Source organism: Rattus norvegicus, chromosome 8 (assembly GCF_021556685.1).
Source record: "Rattus norvegicus strain SHRSP/BbbUtx chromosome 8, alternate assembly SHRSP_T2T, whole genome shotgun sequence".
NCBI lineage: Eukaryota > Metazoa > Chordata > Mammalia > Rodentia > Muridae > Rattus > Rattus norvegicus.
In genome coordinates, this window is record NC_141541.1 from 46020200 (window position 1) to 46037289 (window position 17090).

A 17090-nucleotide genomic window follows, 5' to 3' on the forward strand; every position below is an offset into this window, starting at 1 on the left:
TCACTTTAAAAGAACTAACATAGTCCAATATGCTTTTGACTCTTGTCTAATAACATTCCATTTCTCTGCAATCGTGTTGTGATATTTGAGTCAGATCTAACAGTTTTTAGGAACATTAATGTGTGTAGCTTCTTCAGAGAAATTCGATTCATGCATAGTAACCAGGTCCTCTACTAGTTGGCTCTCTTTCCACTGCATAAGAATATTTGAATGGAGAAACACATTCAAATACAGTTAGCCTTTTAAATTTTTTACCAAACAAAAGACAATGTTTGTCAGTTTTAAGCTAGCTAGATAGGTCATATATTGCTATTATAACTGTAAGTCCCAAATTCATCCTAAATGTGTTTATATTCATATCCCTGTGCAAGTGATAAACTGGGGAAAACAAAATAAATAAGTTTAGAATACAATATATTTAAAATGTGATAGTGAAGCAACTGAAATTATGTGATCAGCTATTTTGAGGACCTCTTAGTTTTATCAAGTTTTTCCTCATAAGGTTTTAAAACTCATTTGGGTCGAGGCTCTTCTTGGTAAATGAGGCAAGAAGCAATGCCTGACAAGTGCTTTCAACCAGTGACATGCAAGACTAATGAAATTATTTTGTAAAATATATCCAATGAACTGAATACCACACCCTAGTGTTTGGAAAAGCCAACCACCAAAAGTTGTCAGGTAGATTAAGGAACAAGGCAGCTAATCCTTAAATGTATCTCCAAGATGTGCTAATGTAATTGGCTGCAATTCAGAAATGAACTATGTAATAACAAGATTTTCTACAGAACCATTGAATATCATGGGAGTGGATAGGACCAATATCCCCCTTTAAGACCTTGATTAGCTGGGGAAATGACTCTAGAGGAGTTGTAGCTAGAGGGAACATTTGTCTCTTCTCTTCAGTGTCCCAAATACCTTATACAGATATATTTGTAATGGTAGTGTTGGGATAGTCATCAGATTTTTAGCCTTCATTAAACCAAGTATAAATAGAAACTAATAGGGAAATGCACATATGGCCCATAAAACTGTTTCATATATTTGGAGTGTACTTTTTAATTCGATATTTTCTTTACTACATTTCAAATGTTATCCCCTCTCTCAGTTTTCCTTCCAGAATCTCCTACCCATACCCCCTCCCCCTGCTTCTATGAGGGTACTCCCTCCACAGCCACGCTAGCCTCCCCATCCTGGCATTCATCTACACTGTGGTATCAAGCCTTCACAGGACCAAGGGTCTGCCTCTCTTCCCACTGATGCCTGACAAGGCCATCTTCTGCTACATATATGACTAGAGCCAGGGCTCGTTCCACGTGTACCCTTAGGTTGGCATACAATGTTAGGAGCCAAACATGTTTTTTCTCCAGTACACAAGACATGGAAAGGGTTTATTTTTTCCGAGTGAGTCAAGGCAAAGATAACCTTATTTTTCTGAGTAAAAATGTGGACAGTATAAGCAGACTAACACCTAATAGTATATTATCATGTATCCAGTAAACTTCTAATACATTGTGAAAGTTGTCTCAAAACATAATAGATTTCTCATTTGATGCAATTTTAAGATATTTTTTCTTTATGATTATACCTATAAGTTTCTGTATGTTAACCTAGAATTTCTGATTTGTCAGTTTTACAAATATAGCTACTCATAAGAAAATAATACAGATGGACCAAAACAGGGATCAGAATAGTCTACAGTTTCATAACTGGGAAGGGAAATCTTCTAATGTAAATTTGTACTATCTTTTGAGTTCATCTTCATATTCTTTTATTCCCCTCATAAAATTGTTATACGTAATATTAATACTTGGTCAGTCCCTTATTCTTGCAACCATAGGAAAGCTACAAATTGCTAGTGAGCATGTTCCTGGACAGTTCCTCTTGTAGAGCTCTGCAGAGCTTAAGGAAGAGATGACAAACCCAGAGTTCTGCCCTGGGGAATAGACACTCCTGCTGGGAAATTACAAATGGAGTAGAATGTTGAATCTCTAAAGAACTGATGTTAGTTCTTTAGACTCAACAAGTTCTACCCTTAAGGGAATCATCCAGAAGGGAGACTCTCATAAAAGAGAGAGTAATTTTTCATGCTTCTAATAATTTCTTCAGAAATGTTGATGATGAAATATTGGAGTCTCATATACGAAAGCTAGGTTCTTTTCTGTGTGTGTCAAGACTCTTTATGAAATTCTCAAACAGAAAGTATGATATTGGCCCAGCAAATCTCTTACAGGAGGGAGGCAATGGTCTGCATTTTTGGGATCACCTGCTTAATTTTTAGCAACTTTGGCCTTCAGAGCATGGTGTGGACGAAGACACCATAAATTCCACTGTCAGGGAAGACTCCAGGTGAATCAAGGTGAGCGTCAAACAGGTTTTTTCTTGAGATTTTAACTTCAAGTATGTGTGTGTGTGTGTGTATGTGTGTGTGTGTGTGTGTGTGTGTGTGTGTGTGCACGTGTGTTCTAAGGAAAGCCTGCGTATTGCTCTTTTCAACCTTAATTCTTAGTATAGATGAAAGAGAATCAAATGATTTAATAGTCAACGAAAGAATCTTTCTAGAATGATAAAGAGCATGGGTAGGGGAAAAAAGAAATAGGGGTTCCTTAGGGCTCCTTATTCACTCTCTTAAGCTCAGAAACTAATAAATGCAACTTTGTTCTTGCAGGAAGAGAGGTTCATAGGGTAATATATGTTTCTACCCTTATTCCTACAGGTGCCACACATGATGCAAATGACTATGGAAAATAGCTCTTCAGTGTCACAATTTATTCTTAAGGGACTGACAGAACAACCTGAGCTCCAGCTGCCCTTATTTGTTCTGTTCTTGATGAACTACACAGCCACTGTGATGGGCAACTTGAGCTTAATGAGTCTAATTTGCTTAAACTCAAACCTTCATACCCCCATGTACTTTTTCATCTTCAATCTGTCCTTTATTGACTTCTGCTATTCACTACTCTCTACTCCCAAAATGCTGATGAGTTTTGTTTTAGAGAAAAACACCATCTCCTTCAGAGGATGCATGACTCAGCTGTTCTTCTACTGCGTTTTTGTGAACTCTGAGAGTTATGTGCTGACAGCCATGGCCTATGACCGCTATGTGGCCATCTGTCAGCCACTTATGTACAAGATCGTTATGTCCCCTAAGATCTGCTGTCTGCTAATATTTGGATCCTACTCGATGGGGTTTGTTAGTGCCATGGCTCACACAGGCTGTATGGTCAGGCTCAGTTTTTGTGATTCTAACATCATCAACCACTACATGTGTGACATCTTCCTTCTCCTCCAGCTCTCCTGCAGTAGCACCTATGTCAATGAGCTTATGAGCTATGTTGTGGTGGGCACATCCATCGTTTTATGTTGCCTCATTATCTTGGTCTCATATGCTATGATCCTTTTCAATATCATTCATATGTCATCAGCTAAGGGTTGGTCCAAAGCCTTGGGCACTTGTGGGTCTCACATCATAACTGTTAGTCTCTTCTATGGATCTGGGCTGCTTGCTTACGTCAAGCCATCATCTGCTGAGACTGTGGGTCAGGCCAAATTTTTCTCAGTGTTTTATACTCTATTGGTGCCCATGTTGAATCCGCTTATTTATAGCCTCAGAAACAAGGATGTCAAGCTTGCTATGAAAAAAACGTGGAAAAGAATCACAAGTTGATCTATCCTATGCTACATCCTTTAGTCTGCTCACATTCTCTTTTTGTTTTTGTTTTTTAATATATTTCTTGCCTTTTTTATTACATGTATTTTATTCATTTCATTGTTCTTTAGTGGCATTGATAAAATTTATAGTATCTCTTTAAGCCAAGCAATCAAACTCTGTACTGTGAGAATATGTGGCATCCTCAGATTGAGAATGTTTCTAAGATTCTATGATGTTCATGGTCTCTATTAGGTTAAGATCTTGTTTAGTTTTTTTTTTTAACTTTACCTGAGGATAAATTTTTAGTACTTTTCCTATCATATATTTCTTTAAAAATATTTGTATATTTATTTTAAAATTTATATGTATATATTGAACTTCTCTGAATGAATGTTTATCATATACATTTAAGAGCCTATCATGGATAGAAGAGCGTTTCAGAATTCCTAGATGTAGAGTAACAGGCAGGTGGGAAGCAAGTACATTTTTGGAAAGAAACCCATGTCTTCGTAAGAGCATTAAGTGCTCTTAACAGTTGAACCCTCTCCACTGCCCCCATTGTCTCTTCTCTTCCAACCAATAAAATTCCTGGATTTTTACACTTTAACTCTTTTCTTTCTCAGTTGTCTGATATTACTTTGATATAAGGTATGATGTGAACAATAAGTTCCTTATCTGAAGGGTTTATTACCTGTATATTTATTCTAAGAGATGAGAAGAAAATTGTGCGGATGATATAATGGTCAACATTCCAGCTATTATTTGTATGGTTCTTTTTCTAGTATTTGGGCTTGAAATTTATGAGGTAAATTTTTAATTAACTGTAATAAGATTTTTATTCTATGGTTATCAGAGCATGTGTTAGGACTATTCCTCTGCACATTTCTCCACTTCCATGGGAGTTTGAGTCTAGTTCAGCAAACAGAAATTTTGCCATGACTAGAATTGAAATTGTCACCTTTTGTATATGATATATGGATTGTGTCTATGCCTTTAAAAATACAATAATATATTTATGTCCACAGAACACAGTGTTTTAATAATATCTAAACTATACCACAACCCCTATTTCACAGAATGTATAGTATTTTCTTTAAAGGTCTCAGGTACTTCTGTAAAAGAAATAGCACATGGGATAAAGACCTATTGATAAACGTTCCACATATTTTGATTGGGTTCCCATACCCTAGAACAATCTCTAGCTCCATTCCTTTATCAATGTCTGCCTGTCGGACCATGAAAGGCACCCTGGTTTCCGGCTGAGGAGGTTTGAAACCCCATTACCATGAATGGAACTGTAGGCTTTTCATCTGACTCCCAGGAAACCAGGCTGATCACTAAGACACAGCCCTCCATAGATTTGTGGTCATCAGTCATGTAAGGGCAATGCCCCAAGCCCCTCCACAGGTAAAGGACATGACCACAGGTCAAGTAGGCTCAAGACAGATCTCCATTAAGAAGCACCTAAAGGCCTGGAGGCTTAGCCAATGACCATTTCCTCCCAGACACTCCTCCCTGCGAAAAACATTTAATCTCAAGCCCTCTCTGAGAAGTGGGGTATGATTTTACTCATCTATTTTCTGCCATGAGAATAAATGCCTTAAAACCACGAACTGTCTCTTTTCATCAGGATCCGCCATGGAGCGCCACAGAGAAGACCTTCGCCTACAGAGTAGTCCCTTTCTAGTCTCCTGTAGAAGCCTGTAGCCTACCACAATCAAGCCGAGGACTATCCTCCATAGGTTCTCCCTCAGTCTCAGGCTAGATCCATCTTGTGGGCCCCCATTCTGTTCTCAGTTCTTCTGCAGCATCCCAGTGGTGCCTGTATGCCCAAGAGCCTGAGAACCGGATGGCCCCGGTCTCTTTGCAGGCACTGGAAGGATCCAGTTCTGGTTGAGTCCCAAGACTCAGACTGTGTTTCCCCACCCTCAGATGGAGTGGTGTCTCGGGGCTGCCCTCCAGCCTGACAGACACCTGACGGAGGTGTGGGGTAAGCATGGTCTTCTCCCCGCATCTTGCCTCCCGGAGTGACCTGATCCCTGTGGCGGAGCAGACATGAGACCTCCAATAACCTACAACTGGCGCCAGTTATACTCCTCTATCTGCCTTTATATCTATCTGCCTTCTAAATGAAGAAATACCCACATAACGGTGGCTAGGCAATACAAATAATGCTGCACAGTTTATTTTCACATGTACTGCATGTCTTAGGCAATAATACAAGGAGCATGCAAAGTGAAGAAATAGAAAATTTCAGAACGATTCCCCATGACTCCGCAAGAGAGGGATTTATAAGAATATGGACCATGCCAAGATGCTGGTAGTCGAGATCTTGTCTGCAAAACTCTTGAAAACCAAATTAGTTTGTTTTTGCACATCTCCCTCATCTCAGAATAATGTGGTGTAAACCTGCTGATCTTAATGATTCTTTTTCTAGAAGGAGACTTGTTATGTCTTTCTGAATTGTCATGTCAATATTCTTTATGTTTAGATAGAAACATAATTCATTCATGTAATATACAATTAATAATTAGCCTAGTATTATATTTTTTATTTCCTGTGTTGGGTAGCATATATGCCCTGGGTGGTTCACTGAAAAATCCACAGAAATGTGGATGATGGGTGTCTAAAGCTCTCTCTTGCAGCCTCCGGTCCATCTCACAGTCAGCTCTATTTTAGAGTCTGTTTTCTTCCAGGAACTGCATACGGATTATGTGTTCTTAGGCAGGGCTTCTTGAAGACAATGAGTTTTGTGAGGTTCCTGAGTAAGCATCTATCTTTCCTTTGGGAGGGAATATTTCAGTTTTAAGACAGTAACTATGTAGTATGGGATCTGTCATGCTTAAAGATCAATGAATCCTGAAAGAATAACTACTATTTATAATATTCTAAATCTCTATAACGTTTTACTTAGAACTACAGAATTAGAAAAATTAATGATTCTGAAAATGAAATTAATCTGATACAAATGAATGATATTAGAGAATTAAGCATTTTATTTGTTGTCAGAGTGTTTTGTTTTCCATCATCAGTGAGTGATGAAAGAGAGTTGGGAGGGGTGGTTTTGTGTTTATTCAGAAGCACACATATTAAAACATGAAAATGCTTATAAACGATATAAAGTATGTAATATTCATATATATAAAGGATTGTTATCAAGCTATAAAGTGAATGTGAAACACAGGAACAATGTATAAAGTGTGGGCTAAGTTTTGTATTGCAGTCATTGGCATAGCCTGGTGCAGAATAAAGCAGCAAATAGCTTGGATTAGTCCTGGGAAGTGGACAATCTTCCTGGACATGCAGGGTTCTATGTTCTGTCTTGGGGAAATGAAATGACTTGACATTTTAAACAAATCAACATGAGTATTTATTCTGCTATTTATTATTATTATTATTATTATTATTATTATTATTATTATTATCTTTAAACCTTTCTTACAGTCCAGTCATTATGCCCCTCTCATTCTGCCCTCCCACAGTTCCTCATTCCATTCCTCCTTCTCCATGTCTCCAAGAAGATGTCCCCATACCTCCACACTCCCTCACACCCCCACCAGTTTTCCAATTCCCTGGGTCCTCAAGTATCTCAAACATTAGAGCATCTTCTCTCATTGAGGCCAGACCAGGCAGTCCTCTGCTGTGTAAGCTTTGGTGGGTGGGGGCAGGGGGCTGAAGGGGGACCTTGGACTAGCTGTATGCTGTCTGGTTGATGGCTCAGGTCTGAGAGATCTCAGGGGTCTGGATTAGTTGAGATTGCTGGTCTTCCTATGAGGTCCCCCTCCTCCTTAGCTTCTTCCAGCCTCTCCCTAATTCAACCAGAGGGGTCTCCAGCTTGTCCGTTGGTTGGGTGTAATTATCTGCCTCTGTCTCAGTCATCTGCCTATTCCTGTGGAATAATTTGAGGAGCAGCATCAGCATTAAATCTTCTTTGAAAATATGTTAGAATCCTATGCTAAAACCATATAGCACTGTGGTTTTTGTTGTTGGGAGAATTTTAATAACAGCTCCAATTGACTAGGGGGCATATATCTATTTAAATGGCTTTATGATCTTGATTTAGCTTTTGTAAATTGCATTTAAAAGAAGGTTATATTTTTGTTTTTGTTTGTTTTCATTTATTCCATTTTGATAGAATACAGGTTTTTAAAATACTTCCTTAAGATCCACTGGATTTCCTAGGGGCTGTTATATTTTCATCCTTTTTTTCTGATTTCATTGCTTTACATAGTCTCTCTCTTTTAGTTAGTTTGAATGAGGGTGTTTCTATCCCATTGCTTTTCTCATATATATATATATAATGCTTTGTTTCATTGATTCATTTTATTGTATTTTAATTCCTTGCTTTTAATTCTATTTCAACTCTTAACTTGATTATTTCTTGTTGTCTACTTCTATTGAGTGTACTTACTTTTTTCTTCTTCTTTTTCCAGAACTTTCAAGTGTGCTGTTGAGATGCTAGGTGTGCATTCTCTCCATTTCTTGTTAAATGTTTGTACTTAGTGCCATGAACTCTGAGGGGACATTTTCAGTTTTTGTGAACTTAAATCAGAAGCTACAGTATTAGACTTTCACTGGGCATTAAAGGTGCTATGATCTACTGACATTAGAAGCCTTGTGTCAAAGAAGAAAATGAGCTGCACATAGAGAATGATCACAGTAAATATAGATTGATCAATGGAGAGTTAGAAGTTTGCTAAAATGGGTAGCGTTCAGAGAGTAATATCACATTTCTTACCCAGTAATCTTTTGCAGTTCCTAAGATGGAAATTAGATGGAAATTGTGAAAAGCCTTACAGAGATTATCCATTTATGAACATATTGCAGACAAAACTAGTTAGAAGTCACTAATTTATTTATGTGCTTCCTCAGTCCAGGTGCAGTAGTAATCTTACGTGCCTGAGCCTGGTTGCTTTCTCAGTGGGTCCACAAATGAAGCTAATGTGTGCTCTTCCCCCAGTAATTTGACAGGACCAATAGCTCATTAAGGGAATTTACAGCCTTGTGAGCAAGTCTACAATCAATGGAAGGGGTGGATAGATCCAGTCATTTTGTATATGGTCCCAGGAAGCAGGCACAGCTGATGTGAGGTCATTACTTTATTGACTATGTCATATCTCAAAGACACATAGACCTTTCTTTGAGTCTCCCATCTCTTTGATTGCTTTCTGCCTCCATTTCTGTGAGGTCCCTTAGCCCACAGGAGGTAGTGTCATGTTTTCTTTGGGGGTGAGCATGCAACTCTCACTTGTTTTCAGCATTTTAAACAGACATACATTTTTTAATTCAGAGAATTCATTGCGAAGAGGATATTAAGGCAGTAAAGCTGGGAAATTATTTATGAACATAGTAATAAATATTTTTTCAACCAATGCATTTTTTCTAATCAATCAGATATAATTTTGTCTTTTTATATAACATCTACTTTGTTTTTAATTGGATATTGTATTTATGTACATTTTAAATGTTATCCCCTTTCCCAGTTTCCCTTCCAGAAACCCCAATCCCAGTCCCCCTCCCCCTCCTTCTATGAAGGTGCTCTAACACCCAGCCACCCACTTCCTCCTGCCTCCCGCCCTGGCATTCCCCTACACTGGGGCATTGAGCCATCACAGGACCAAGGGCCTCACCTCCCACTGATGCCCAATAAGGCCATCCTCTGCTTTATATGTGGCTGGAGCCATGGGTAGCTCCATGTGTACTCTTTGGTTGGTGGTTTAGTCCCTGGGAGCTCTGGGTTCTCTGGTTGGTTGATATTGTTGTTCCTATGGGGTTGCAAATTCCCTCAGCTACCTCAGTCCTTTCTCTAACTCCTCCATTAGGGTCCCTATTCTCAGGCCAGTGGTCAGCTGTGAGCATCTGCCTTTGCATTTATCAGGCTCTGGCAGAGCCTCTCAGGAGACAGCTACATCAGGTTCCTGTAAGCAAGCACTTCTTGGCATCTGCAATATGCAATAGTGTCTGGATTTGGTATCTGTATATGGAATGGATCCCCAGGTGGGGCAGTCTCTGGATGTCCTTTTCTTCAGTCTCTGCTACACACTTTGTCTCTGTATTTCCTTTAGATAGGGACAATTCTGAATCAAAAATTTGGAGATGAGTGGGTGGTCCCATCTACCAGCTAAGAGACTTGCCTAACCTATGGATATGGTCTCTACAGGTTGTTGGACATTTCAGCTAATCTCATCTGTGTTGGCTCCTGGGAGCCTCTTGCTTTCCTGGCATCTAGGACTTGATGGTGGCTGCCCCTAGTTCCCCACTTTGCATTGCTTCACACCTCTGTGCAAATTCCTCTGTATATCATCCTAATGTCCTCCCATACATGATCATGCCCCCTTGTCACCCTTGCTCCTCCTCACTTCCTCCCAAGTCTCTCCAACCCTCTATCTCCTGTGAATGTTTTGTTCCCCCTCAAAAATGACTGAAGCCTCCACACCTTGGACTTCCTTCTTGTTGTGTTTCATATGGCTTGTGAATTGAATTTTGGGTATTCTGACCTTTGGGGCTAATATCCACTTATTAGTGCTTATCATTTGTGTTCTTTTGTGACTGGGTTACCTCACTCAGGATGATATTTTCTAGTTCCATTCATTTGCCTAAGAATATCTTGAAGTCATTGTTTTTAATAGCTAAGTAGTACTCCACTGTGTATGTGTACCACATCTTCTGTATCCATTCCTCTGTTGAAGGACATCTGGGCTGTTTCCAGCTTCTGGTTATTAAGTATGCTATGAACATAATGGAGGGGTATAGCTGAGTCCTCAGGTAGTGCTATGTCCAAATTTTTGAGGAACCTCCAGACTGATTTCTAGAGTGGTTGTACCAGTTTGCAGTCCCACCAACAATGGAGGAGTGTTCCTCTTTCTCCACATCCTCTCCAGCATCTGTTGTCACCTAAGTTTTTTATCTTAGCCATTCTGACTGGTGTGAGGTGGAATCTCAGTGTTGTTTTGATTTGCATTCCCCTGAAGAGTAAGGATGTTTAACATTTCTTTAGGTGTTTCATGGCCATTCCATATTCCTTAGCTGAGAATTCTTTGTTTAGCTCTGTACCCCATTTTTAATAGGTTTATTTGATTTTCTAGCAACTAACTTCTTGAATTCTTTGTATATATTGGATATTAGCCCTCTATCATCATGTCGGATTGGTCAATATCTTTTCCCAATCTGTTGCATGCCATTTTGTCCTATTGACAGTGTCCTTTTCCTTACAGAAACTTTACAATTTTAAATATTTGAAGGTTATTTGTTTCCGTGGAAATGTATCTAAAGAAAAATAGCAAGTTCACCTCTAGACTCCCACACATTCTTAGTAAGGCAGAAAAGGGAAGACAGAGCCCAGGAAGAATGAGAACCAGTTTTATTAGGAGCAAGGGCAGTATGCTGTTGGGGTTGTAGGAAAGAAGGCCTTCATAGGGAGTTTTAGGTTCAACTCTGTAAGATGAAAGTCTTCTCTGTGATTATCCTTAATGAACACCTCTTTGAGAGGATCCTTGCTTGTTTATACTGGTTTATTTAATGGTGGATATACATACACTTTATTCAGGGTGAACAAAAGGATCAAATGCCTTTTGTGGGAAGAAATACCAAAGAAGCAAAACTCATTGACTAAAGGCTCAGGGCTATCTCCATTCACATAGAGAACTATAGATGTTATGCTACATGACTCAGTGCCCTTGGTCCTCAGTGAGGTGTCCTGGTTACATGTTCCAGAGAAAGTACACAGACAGGTAGGGAACAACTGCACTCCTGTTCTCAGGTCTCTCTTCTCTTCTTCTGAAGTGGGTATCAATTGAAAATAGCTTTTCTTAGTGACGGATGTCATGTCCACTCTCTTCTCAGCTCTAAGATCCTATTTCTATCAGTTGCAGACACCTGAAATTCATATGAATGCTGGCTACAGTCTCTGGGAGTTCACACATGCATCATTTGTGTTGTGTTTAGGTAGTCTTGTTTCTTTTGTGTCCTCCATCCTGTGAACTCTCATACTCTTTCAGTTTTCTTTCCTACAGAATTCTCTGAGCCCCAAGACATGGATTTAAAGGAGACATCCCTTTTAGGGATGAAGAAACCATGGTCTTTTATTCTGCACATTTTCTGACTGTGGGTCTCTATATTTATTATTATGTATTTTTGGAGGAAGATTCTTTTTTGATAGTTGATCAAGGAACAGAATTATGGGTATTGCAGAATGCCATTAAGGGTCATTTTATGGGTATGTTCTTTTAGGCAAAAAGGATGATTTGCATTTACTCAAGGTTGATGGACTATCTGGTCCCAGGGTCTTGGCTACTCAGCAAATGTTAGAAAGGTGTTCCATGTCATAGAGTTTGACAGTAATCAGGTATTGTCAATAACTCCCATAAGCTTTGCGCTGTTGTTACATATGCTTATTTTGCTGGCAGTCATCATTTTAGATTGAAGGTTTATAGCTGTGGTGGTGTTTACAGTTCTTATTTGGTACTATTTAACTTTCTCTTTATAGTAGTATGAACATTTGTCCATAGGAATAAATACTCTAGGACTCTAGGTAGGCACCAGGTGGTCCACTTCTTTTTCTTTAATGGGTTGTTTAGATGTTTCTCTCTCTCTCTTTCTTTCTCTCTCTCTCTCTCTCTCTCTCTCTCTCTCTCTCTCTCTCTCTCTGTGTGTGTGTGTGTGTGTGTGTGTGTGTGTGTTTAACAGAGCCTTGCTATTGGCTAATGAAAAACAACCCACAGTCTTCTCAATAGCTTGTGTTGTTTCAGGGTTCCCATGACCTCTTTGACAAAACAACTCAATTAGATGCAATCCATTCCTGGTACTAGAAATATTATTTTGGTTGGAGCTCTGTCTTCCATGATTTTTGGTGGGTTCATTTAGATTGGCTTCATATAAGTATATGTTTTAGGACATTTTTATTGTATTAGATTTGAAATTGCCTCCTCTAATGGCTGTTTTAGCTGTGCTGTTTCACATACTCTCCCTTGTCTCCTTTTATCTCCCATTCTCCATTTAAATATTCTCCTCTAGTCCCTGTCACATCCATCCATAACTGTTGTATTTCTTCTTCCTAGGAAGATCCATCTCTCCCCCATTAGTGCATCTCTAAACTCTGTGGTGACATAGATTATACTTTTCTTATCAATGGCTTAACACTTAATATTTTCATATAGTAAATACATACTATATGTGCCTTTCTTTCTTCCTCCTTTTGCTAAACCTACTTTGAGCCTTGTTTGGTGAGAATAGAGTTGATGCATTCATAGCTGAGAACACAGCATCATTTATAGCCTAACTACCAATTTTGAAAGAGAACAATGTTGCAGTGCTCATATTTCTAAATTTCAAACTTACTACAGAGCTGTATTTATCAGAATAATATGCTATTGAGTAACTACAGATAAATTAATGAAATAGAACTGATAGTCCAAAAGTAAAGCCTGAGCTCATGGTTTGTTAGTTTCAACAACCATGTCAAGACTATACAAATAAGGAAAGAAATTACCCTATTTCAGTTAACAGATAACTTAGGGTGACTGTGTATCTATATATAATAGTTATGCCTTTTTTCATAAATACTCAAAAATACTCAAAATTGTCAAAGTTAAAAGTAAGACTATTTCATAGCAATTTTCTTTCAAATGAAACATTCAACTTTGGGCGGAGGAGAGATGGTTATGGGCATGCAAAGAAATCTTACAAATCTAGGAAAGCTAAAACTCACTAATTCTTAAAGTCTTCCTGAATATCATGGAAGAGTGAATAACTGCTATAGGCTGACTAACTGATTTGTTTATGCTACTTTCCTCACTGTTGAGGTGCCTGCTAGTTTTGCAGTCAACTCTGAGGATTCACTATGTGAAGAGTGACCTAGTCTTGTGGCAGGCTTTTAGATTATGCAGCTTCCTTCCTCAACTATACTCCTAGAAGTAAATCCAATAAACACATGGTTAATGGTCATGAATTGGAGATGGAATGAGGATGTGCATGGAATAGGTATGAGTTAGCAAATGAAAAGGAAAATGATGTAATTATATATATATACATATATAATTGAAAAATTATTGAAAGAAAAAATTGAAAGAAAATTCTTTCTTAGCCCAGTCAGTATTTTCCTGTCTTGTCAATTTATCCAATATGACAAAGCAAATCATTTTAATCTCTCATTTTTTAAGGCACCATGGTATTCATGAAATAGTCAATAATGCTTTAAGTATTTTTGTTGGACGTATTTCTCTATGTGTATGGTGGTGGGAAGGATAATATTGGTAAAAAATGGGAAGGAACTAAGGATGCTGTTTATTATGTTATACGGAATAGCATCACAATTACTTGTACAATCTAAATAGTAATAATTCCAAGGATAAGAAATTTTTTAGTAATAAGAAAAGATGAAAAAATGTTCAACAATTTCTTTTCATGTATCTATCAGAGTTCTAACACAGAGAGTAAATCATCTCATTTAATTAATATTAAAGTCCATTTATATTTTATTCTATCATTATTATCTACTGTGGTCCAGGGTATAGATGTATATGCATCTAATCCTTTCTACATGTAAGATAAATATCATACGACTGGGACCTGGCCTAATCTTTCTCTTACTAGTCTCAGTTTATAAACATAAAAATGTACAGTTATACATACACATACATAAAGGATAAGAAGTTGCATAACTTTTTACAGTTTCAGTGTGAGGAATTAGGGAACTCTAGTTTTATATATATATATATATATACATATATATATATAAATTATATATATAAATACATGTTTACATCTTTCCACCTACTTTTTACAAAACAATGTTGAATATTAATCTATAATATATTGTGTTAATACAGCTGTTGGTGCTTATTAAAAATTATTAGTAGAAGTATGTCATGTTTCTCTCAACTAACTTCTTGAAGAATTGAACAGACCATTGTGATGAAGATTCCAAAGCAAACCACCCAGTACTCTGTCAATCAATACTCCTGATGGGAAATTATAAATTGAGCACAAATTTGAATCTCAAATGAGCCAGCACTTAGCTTATGGTGCATGACGTAAACGAAGGTTCAGTAATTTGTTTACTCAAGGGACTCATGAAACCTGGGAGGAAATCTTAGGTAATAATTTTAAAGAATTCTAAACAATTTTCACAGAAATCTGGATCATGAAATAAGTAAGCACTTTAACCAGAACATCTTCCAGTCTCATATAAGGATGTTATTTTCTTTCTGCAGGTAAGAAGTAGGATTTTCTAACGAAGATGTTATACAGAAGTAGTTACATTCCACAGGGTAACCTTAGTAGGGTGGTACAGACAGATCTTCAACATGTCTACTACCATTCTCGTCAAAGGTTTTGGATTCTCGAGGACAATGGAGAAAAGTCCATTTGTTGCAAAAGCTACAAACTCTCTGTGGAACAAAGCTGATCACTGAATCTCTGTGCATTCATATTTTTTCTTCAGCCACAAAGATATAAATCTTAGGTAATTAAATTTTTATTGCTTTTTCAAAAATCTTTGATCTGTACTGATGAATAAAGAGTAGGGAAGAAAATACATTCAAGAGACATTAAGAGTTTTATCAGTATTCTCTCTACCAAGAGAAACATCCCATAGGTGGGAAAGGACGGGACTGGGGATTTCTCAGGGTTCAACCTGTGTTGTCATGATTGAATGCCATGCAACATTTTCACAAAATACTGTGCTTGCAAACCCATCAGGTTCAAAAATCCTGTCTGTTAAAAGATACTTTCCTTTTAATGTCACTTGCTTTTTCCCTCTCCCAGCAGATGACAGCATAATGCAAATGGCTGTGGAGAATGACTCTTCTGTGACTGAGTTTGTTTTTAGGGGATTAACAGACCAACCTGAGTTCCAGCTGCCTTTGTTTTTTGTCTTCTTGCTGAATTATACAGCCACTGTGATGGGAAACTTGAGCTTAATGTTTCTCATTGGTCTTAATTCACACCTGCATACCCCAATGTACTTTTTCTTGTTCAATTTGTCCTTGGTTGATTTCTGTTATTCATTTGTCTGTACCCCTAAAATGTTGATGGGTTTTGTTTCTGAAAAAAGCATCATATCGTATACAGGATGTATGACTCAGCTATTCTTTTTCTGCTTTTTTGTTAATTCAGAGTGTTATGTGCTGACAGCAATGGCTTATGATCGTTATGTGGCCATATGTAAGCCCTTGATTTACGCCATTCTTATGTCTCCTAGGACGTGTTCCCTGCTCATGATTGGGTCCTATTTAATGGGATTTGCAAGTGCCATGGCTCACACTGGCTGCATGATTAGGCTCAGCTTTTGTGATTCGAATATCATCAACCATTACATGTGTGAAATCTTCCCCCTTCTCCAGCTTTCCTGTAGCAGTACCTATGCCAATGAACTTGTGAGCTCTCTTATTGCCTGCATAGTTGTCATTGTATCTGGTCTTGTTATCTTAACATCATATGTTTCCATCCTTTTAAATATTGTTCATATGTCATCAGCTACAGGTTGGTCCAAAGCCATGGGTACTTGTGGTTCTCACATCATAACTGTTAGTATATTCTATGGTTCTGGGCTGCTTACTTATGTCAAACCAGCATCTGCAGATTCTGTAGGCCAGGGTAAATTTTTCTCAGTGTTTTACACTCTTATGGTTCCCATGCTGAATCCTCTTATTTATAGTCTCAGGAACAAGGATGTCAAACTTGCTGTGAAGAGAACTATGAGGAGAATCACAATGTGATGTAACAGGTGTGTTTCAGTAGTCTATCACTGTGTGTAGGGTCTTTTCATTGCCTTTCCTTCCTCATTACTTTTCTTCTATTCTTTCTTTCTTCCCTTTTTCCTTTTCATCACTTTTATCATTCAGTCAATAATTTCTACTTTATTACACACACACATATATATGTAGTACCAGATTTTAACTAATACCACCAACTACACAAGCATCTATACCACGACCACTACCAGTCCAATCATCATCAACGTAATCATCATCATCGTCATCACCATCATCTGGCAGGCAACTTTGTAGCACTATTCTTGAATTTGAGACTTATTTACACCCTAAGATCATCCATACTGGTCTTCATTACATTTTACAGATAAAAACTTTGGTCTAACTTATTTTATATGTAAAGATTAAAACTTTTTTATATTTTTCTTTTATTTCTTTTTTAAGAAAATGAATTCATGAGACTTTTAAATCCTAGGAATAAAACCTAGAAAGTTGAGTCTTCACCATTTTACCACCATTTGAGTCTTAGAGTTCGTCCATGTATTGTTTCTGAGAAGAGATAACCAGATACACATTTTTTAAGAGTATTTATTTATGCACAAATAATAAAAAGAAATAGAGTGGTAAGGAGACATAGAACTTTTGGAGAGTTGTTTCAGTATGGGTCCAAATGACAGTGTATTAGAATGATGGTCTAGTCAAGTTGCCTATATTAAAGATGTTATCTATGA

At 37.7% G+C, this 17090-nt stretch overlaps 2 protein-coding genes across 5 annotated transcripts; both read left to right on the forward strand.

The window, feature by feature from the left end:
- The first annotated feature begins 2707 nt into the window (after positions 1–2707).
- LOC102554388 (olfactory receptor 143-like) lies at positions 2708–3664 on the forward strand. Its single transcript, XM_087564282.1, has one exon. It carries the CDS (start codon positions 2723–2725, stop codon positions 3662–3664), a length of 942 nt encoding a protein of 313 aa, XP_087420408.1. The 5' UTR covers positions 2708–2722.
- A 7647-nt stretch (positions 3665–11311) lies between these two features.
- Or8c15b (olfactory receptor family 8 subfamily C member 15B) lies at positions 11312–16365 on the forward strand. Of its 4 annotated transcripts, none has more exons than XM_087560877.1 (2): positions 11312–11319; positions 15423–16365. In XM_087560877.1, the coding sequence occupies exons 1-2, from the start codon at positions 11312–11314 to the stop codon at positions 16363–16365; spliced, it is 951 nt and encodes a 316-aa protein (XP_087417003.1).
- Positions 16366–17090: the final 725 nt, after the last annotated feature.